General features: G+C 34.1%; 1 protein-coding gene across 1 annotated transcript; it reads right to left on the bottom strand.

Annotated features, from left to right (window-relative positions):
* Positions 1-3,226: 3,226 nt before the first annotated feature.
* On the bottom strand, positions 3,227-5,020 carry LOC106465976 (mRNA decay activator protein ZFP36L1-like). The gene is made up of 2 exons (XM_013926225.2): positions 4,887-5,020; positions 3,227-4,611 (listed from the first exon to the last, which is right to left on the bottom strand). The coding sequence occupies exons 1-2, from the start codon at positions 4,965-4,967 to the stop codon at positions 3,499-3,501; spliced, it is 1,194 nt and encodes a 397-aa protein (XP_013781679.1). The 5' UTR covers positions 4,968-5,020; the 3' UTR covers positions 3,227-3,498.
* Between the last annotated feature and the right edge of the window lie 2,869 nt (positions 5,021-7,889).

Below are 7,889 nucleotides of genomic sequence, written 5' to 3'. Positions count from 1 at the left end.
GGTACAAAACCTTGTCGAAACGTTGTACATTTGCTGTTATGTTAAATTTATATTGAAGTTTTTCTTCATTACCCATTAAAGTCGTCTCCAGCCATTATTAGTCTCAAAGTGGGTTCCTCGTCACCGAATTAGAACTCTCGACAAGTTCCTTACAGCTAGATTATTAGTTTAATTCAGCGCTACGTCTCTAGAAAGTACATTACAATATCAGTCTAAATATAATCCAGCAATCTAAAGTTTTCTTTTATTAACTAATTGTCTCCGTTTTTGTTTTTAAATAGCATATGTTGAAATAATGTATCCTGGTTTCCTTAGTTGAATTCCTCTCTCGCTGTTGATATAACGAACATGTTTATACATCTGAACATAAATGTATACAAGTAACTGGAAGCATAAGTTTAATAACTGGCTGCCGAAGATCCGTCTGAGAATAATATGTAATGATTATCTAGTTTCTACATATACATATTTTATCACAAATGATAAAATGTTTTGTTTTTGTCGCAAACAACAACAAAAAAGCGGTAGAGGATGTCCGTTCAGCAGCAAGATGCGACAACGCCCCTTAGTGTATGTTTATATGCCACCCGTTAGTTTCTACACTACTTGTTTGTCATAACTGAGTGGATTCATACTTATACACGTGATGTATATGTACATGTAATTAGTACTAGAGTATGTCTGCGTGCAGTCGTTAAATCGGATGCACGTTTTGAAGGCCGTTCCTCAGTGCATCCGTTTATATTACGTCACCAACGTACTTCCGGCGGATTATTGTTTTCTTCTTTTTTAGATTCTGTAAAAATATACATGTTTTAATGAATATACTAAGACTTTCCTTTTTCTATTCTGATGTTGAAAACCATCACCCTTTCTGTCCTAGTACGTATAATTCAGTGACGTCATTACTTAGTGCCGTCCCCATACTGATAATTTCTTTTCAAAACGTACAATGATAAAAGTCTTGTCGGGACACATATATATGTACTCTTTTGGGCTTAAACATGAACAGCTCAAGTTAATAATGTCAATACCGATCCAAGTTTCGAGCACAACATTATTTGATAAGAAATCAGGACTTCATTCATAGCATCCATATCCTCTTGAAATGAGTTAGAAAAACTACATTTTTAAACCTTCGAACTTAAAACTATTGAGAACGAGAGCTAAAATTCATTTTCCACGCCTTGCTAGAATTATAACGTTTGTGCTCAACAAATAAGTTTGTAAAAAGAGGAGAAAAAGCTGTTACATATTAGATGTAACCGCACACCAGAGAATTTATAGTTTGCCAATCCCTCATTAATGAGACGACACCTAATTTTCATTCTGAGTTTGCAAGGTAGTTGTTATGTATGTGTGTGTGCGTGTTTTTCTTATAGTAAAGCCACATCCGGTTATCTGCTGTGTCCACCGAGTAGAATCGAACCCCTGATTTTAGCGTTGTAAACCCGAAGACTTACCACTGTCCCACCAGGGGACGGTAGTTATTAAATATGTAAAAATTATTCTTGAATTTTCCTAATGTTAACAAAACTGAAATTAGTTAAGGATTATAGGTTCTGTTTTTTGCCCGAAACAATAGCAAACAACACACATCGTATTTTTGTCCAAATCTAATCTTAAACTGTGAAGTACTTCATAAAATTATTAAAACAATAATATGGTAATGAACATTAACTAGGTGCATATAAATAGATCAAGAATTAATTAAATAGTGTATAATGTCACTTTGAAATTACTAAAAGAAAGAATGAAAATAAGTTACTACACTCATGAAAGAAATTAAAATGTATACCTCAAATACATACCAACGTTAATTCATCGTTACTTACTTTACTATCAGAACCAATATTTTGTTTACGTAAAACCACAATATAACTACGTTTATTAAGTATTTTACGTATTGATAATTTTAATAATCACTAATTCCTGACAAATCATTTATTATTGAATAAAAATTATATCCGAATATTGTATTTCCATCTACGTGTTCATACGTGAATTAATTTTTTAAAGCCGCGTTTTGTTGTTTTCATAATTAAACTGTAAATTGCAACAGTCTATGAAATGACAAATTTATATTTTGAATTCGTGATGTTTGGTTCTGTATAAACACAGCTGAAAACGTTTATTAATTTAAACATTACGTCGTTAGTTTTTCCACCTATGTTAGTTAAATGGACTCTTGTACATCACGAACTAAACTACGAAACAAACAAGTACGTTTGTCCTCTTGGCAAAGATTCACGCCTTTTTGTTTTATTGGGGAAAAGACAGTGAAACTTTTTTAAATACATAATTTTTTCACTTAAACACCACCATATACGTTTATAAGATCTGCATTTAATTTTTTTTATAAATTTATTGAATACATTTTACAACTAGATATTGACTATTATCAATGAAAAACATTGGTAATAACTCATATGTCAAATATTATATTTATCTGTCTCTTTAAGGAATGTTTTTTTTTTTCCAAAATAAAAGTTATACGTTTAATCTTGACAAGAATAAAACTTTTAATTAAATATATATAATATTAGGTCCACTCCAACCTCTGCAGGAAGACGAAAGGACTAAGGCACATTTCTCGATACACATATTCTGAAAATAACCAAACAAAATCTTGTGCGACATAAAAACTCGGGCAGACTTGTGCCTCTCAAAGTTTAAGAGAACATCGAATCCTCGATGTCATTAGAACATTAAATTATCTTGCCAGTTTCGTTACTTGACCTATCCTTGCCAAGACATGTTTACAAATCACTTAACTCAACATACGTTATAGTCATTAAATATGAGCATTTATAATTTGAAAATGACCCCTAGGGCATATTTTAAAATAAATAACTTAAATACATGATACATGAACGGTACGACGTAGCTTACTCTACTACAAACAAGGTTTAAAACCGAATGAATACAAGAGTAATACATTGTCATAGGCCTAACTTAACTATTTATCAAAATAGACGACTTAATAAACGGCCACATCTATTACAAAATCAACACATGTGAAAGTATTATCGTAACCTGCATCCATAAATACGATTAAGCCTATGCCTCATGCACAGCAAGTAGTAATTAACTGTCAGGAAAAAAACAAAACACGAAAGGCATCAAAAGATAAATGTGACTATGAAAATGAATACACTACCAAATCAAGGTGGCGAATGTTATGTGACTTATTACATTACAGTGCAAAAAGCATTAGAATGAATAATTTACAAATGCGTTACAAATAAATAAATCCTTTGTCTGATTAGATTCTTCGTAAAATACAAACATCTAACTCCATAACAAAGTAGCTATGTTTACACTTTTGACTCGTGTTTGAGATAACTTTAAATTAAAACTTGGTTATTCAATATGATACATGTAGCTTAGGAAAATTATAGAAAATTACAGTTAAATGTTTATCAGGTTGGTCCCAATAATAAGTGGAATTGAGCAGTAATGTTAGTCTTATTCACACATGTAAACGGTCTTTTAATCTTAGTCCAAGATCGACAGCTTGCTGAAAATAGGCAACCGAGGAAGGTTGCGACTTACATCCAACGGAGAGCTGCACGTGGCTCCCCTGGGGCTACCGCCCAAGCTGAAGCTGTCCAACTCTGAACTCAAAGAATCTACAGGCGACGGTGGGGCATGGCCAGGCGAATTCAAAGCTTCATAGAATACAGTATTATCTACTATACTATCACCCAAACCATTAACAGTGTAAGCAGCGACAGGATGGAGGCTTGGCTGGGAACCGCCAAATGTAGACAAAGTGGTTTCTTGTTTCACAGGAGACATCAAAGAGGTGAAATCCTGAGAGAAAGAAAAAGCTGTAGCAGTAAGTATTGCTCCTGCAGTGTGAGGAGCAGGGGAAAAGTTTCCTAAAGTATCTTCAGGAAAAAAGCTGTTCAGTGATGTGGGGCTGGCACTTAGACTGGACGGGGGTGATATCTCTCCAGCAGAGCCCAAGCTGAAGCTGCCCAGGGAAAGAGTCTTGGGCCGGTTTGCGACAAGACCTGCTTCAGACGTTCCCGATGACCCTTCAGATCGTTGAAAAGGATGTAGACCCACCTGCAGATTGTTGAACATGTGTTTTCTCGACTCTTCGCTGTTATGGATGAAATGGCACCTTGGTCCATACGGACAAAGTCCCGTGGTGTGGAACGTGCGACAAAGCTCAGTTTTATACTTTGGGTGTCGAGCTAAGGTACGCAGTTCTTGAAAACCATGAGCAAATTGGCACTTATCTCCGTACTTGCAAGTTCCATTTTCTTCAAATGGCCGACAAAGTTCCGTTTTATATCGACTGGAATTGACTTGGTTCAGCTTGGGTTGGGCGACAGGTTCGCTAAGACTGCGGTCCAGTTTTCGATGTTCTTTAGTTGCATAGCAAATAGAATTGTCCATAACATCGATTGTCGAGTGGGTATGTACGTGTATTCCGTTACTAGTGGACTTCTGGCTCATGACCACTGGTTTGGCTGTTGGCGAAATTATACTCGATAAGGCACTAGCAGAGTTACGTCTAGCACTGGCTACATTAAGGGGTGGAGAGATGAGGGGCCTCCTGTCCAGCGGGATTGGCCTTCTGTGCGCCAGGTCGTTGTTCTAAAAGTATAAAGATATAATTAGGTGTTAAGTGTTATTAAATACAAACAACACAACAAGCATTCTCCTAAGCTATGACTGAGTATGAATACCGTTAATCAGTGGCCCCCACTTGTTGATGCGTGCCGATGAATTGCTTACGGCAACACTAGCCTACTGACTACTAGAGGGTGACCTACTTATATTTACTGAGTTAAATGGCCTCCTAACCGGCTATTAACAACAACTTTTAGTCTGAAATTTATGAAATGTTATTTTAGGCTCAAATGTCTTACCTTATAAAACGTCTCCTCCAAATCACAAAATGATACCAACGCCGTAGACATTTTGAAAATCTTTATTTTCAATCCGTGCATCTACCGTTCACCACGCACACTACTGGAAACTCACTCGGAGATCAGTCTTTTCTACACTAGCCAACCACTTATTCGAGGATGACGTTATGATAGGCGGAGTATATTTCTTAAGTGGCCAATCAGCACGAAAGTATGAAACGATGTTGATAAATTTCAAGTAATGACATCACAAGTGTATGAATCATTCGATTGCAAATAGACTAAACATCCTACAAATACACATGCTAAGTGTACCCATGCCAAGAATGCGTTTTTATATATCAAAATGTGTAGTTATTCAGGAAATTTCTATAGAAATTAAAAATATCGAGTTTTAACCCATGTACTAATTAAAGCCCTAAAACTTTTAAATCACTGAACAAACTATTTTGTTATTCTTAGTGTTCAAAACGGATGTTTTACAAAAAGTTACGCAATAATCAATATTAAGGTACATAAAATGTAATTAACTTAAAAATAAACGTATTTGTATTCATTTTTATTGTTTTGTTTACTAAATAACTATGATGGAATACATTTTTATGAAAGTTGTTGCAATAAGAAAAATAAATTCAATCTGATTTTTGACACCAGTTTAAAAGTAGATAATTATGTGCAAAATACAATAAATATCGATATTACATGCATATATAAAGATGAATATATATTCATTGTTACAGCTTACCAAGATCAAACATTGTATTATTCAAACGTAATACTAATCGTTTAAAGCATTATTTAATTTCTGTAGTGTATATTGGTGTATAGAAGACCTTTAACACCAAAATGTTGTTTTTATTTAATTAGACACTCAACGTTTCACTTTACAGTTTCTTCAGGAGAGTTCACTAAAACACAAACCGAAACTAACAGCACGAAACTTCAAGTTTAATAGCTATTTGAAGCTATATACTGGTAGTTTCGGTTTGTGTTTTAGTGAACGCTCCTGAAGAAACTGTATAGTGAAACGTTGAGTGTCTAATTAAATAAAAACAACATTTTGGTGTTATAAGGTCGTTTATTTCTAGTATTAATATCTCGTTTAAAGCATGTTATCGAGATGGTATCAAGTTCAAAACGTTATTCAGAGTAATTTCACTTAAAAAACCACAAAACTTTTAATATTTAAAACAACCCATTAATGTTAAGTGAACCATAGAAACCTCGTTGTTTCATATTTAAAATAGTAAAGATGTGATTGAAAATGATGAACACATTTCGCAAAAAAGTATTTTAAACGTAACAGTTATAGTAGTCTATAGCGCTTGGGTACGCGATAAATAATAAGCTAACAACCACGCATGCGTTCCTCCGTTATTGAAACTGGCCGTGATGTTCTTTGCAGATTGTGTACGAAGCGCTGGCGTCTCTAGTGAGGCAACAGGTTTCCAAAATAGTCACATAATCGTTTCCCGCCACTTTTTAACTGAAATGGTGCTATGTATAGGACAAACAGAAGTAAGACGAGCAGATGTTTAGATTTTTCGAACACGTGCAGCAGAGAAAAGACGGTACCTGTTGCAGAATATTTCCAAAGCCGACTTTTCAGTTTTTCATATTTGTGTTTGTTTTCTTCTTTATTGAACAATAAGCGCTTAAATCTAATATAAAATTAATGACCCTCCCAGAAAATACTAGTTGATAATAATCCATAGTTTTAAATACAGACAATAGGTCTAAATAATCTTTACAAATTACTTTCTTGTTTACAATAGCAAAAATAATAGAATAAACAAATCTCATCAAATATTTATTTTCTTTGATAGTGCCCCCCCCCCCCCCCAGTGGCACAGCGGCATATCTGCGGACTTACAACGGTAGAATCTGGGTTTCGACACCCGTGGTGGGTAGAGCACAGATAGCCCACTGTGTAGCTTTGTGCTTAATTACAAACAAATCTTTGATAGTATACTCCTTAAAAACCCAGATACATTTAAGGAGATTTGTTAAGAACTTATATAAAATTGTTTTTTATTTGTAGTAACAGTAGGCCTAAAAGTCGACATACATGGGTGAGTTAATAATCAGGGATATGTCCATTTGGAGGTTCTAATACTAATAATATGCTTCCCCCAGTGGCACAGCGGTATGTCTGCGGACTTACAAAGCTAGAATCCGGCTTTCGATACTCGTGGTGGGCAGAGTACAAATAGCCAGCCCATTGTGTTGCTTTGTGCATAACTACAAACAAACAAACATATGTTCTTTCGAAAATAAGAATTGACAAAATTCGTCCAATGAATTATAACCTTTGAAAACTGTTTCCTTATCGTTAAAATCATGGACCACACAGTAGTTTAACTCGTGAATTCCAGTTTCCTGATCTATCTCAAAATAAAACATTAAGTATTTATTTGACTAATCTTTGACTTTTTTATCCAGGAGAAAACATAAATAGTTGTTTAAGACACACGATTTACATCCTGCACATATGATTGTGCCACATCAATGAAATTCTGGATTACGTTTCTTTCTGTCAATAATAATAAAACAATTTTTACTTCAAATAAACAAAAATTAATATTTTCCTTTCAAGTGACATAAATATTGCAAGTTATAAAAGTTTATTAGAACAGATCAAAAACTTTACCATTTGCAATGTATATACAATTTATATACACATATTGACATTTATACCAAAATGATTAAGTTACTGAATTATCTGTCTATATAACGCTCAGGAATATTAATTTTCTACTTAATTAAGTAACATTACAGCTTTCGAAATATATGCTCTAACTGTATAGGTGGCGGCATCTAGTAACATTTATTAGTATTTCGTTTTGGAAAAATCCGGTTTTCATACATATTCTATGCTGCCTTAAATACTTTTGTATGTTATGTATTCTGTTGAAACCTATAATAAAGCAATGAATCACTTCAAAATTAATCAATTATTCTTTTAAAAGATGAATAACCGAAATGATATTTATGTTAACTGCG

The sequence above is a fragment of the Limulus polyphemus genome, unplaced genomic scaffold (genome assembly GCF_000517525.1).
Source record: "Limulus polyphemus unplaced genomic scaffold, Limulus_polyphemus-2.1.2 Scaffold2108, whole genome shotgun sequence".
Taxonomy (NCBI): domain Eukaryota; kingdom Metazoa; phylum Arthropoda; class Merostomata; order Xiphosura; family Limulidae; genus Limulus; species Limulus polyphemus.
This window is presented reverse-complemented; position numbering and strand designations above follow the sequence as displayed.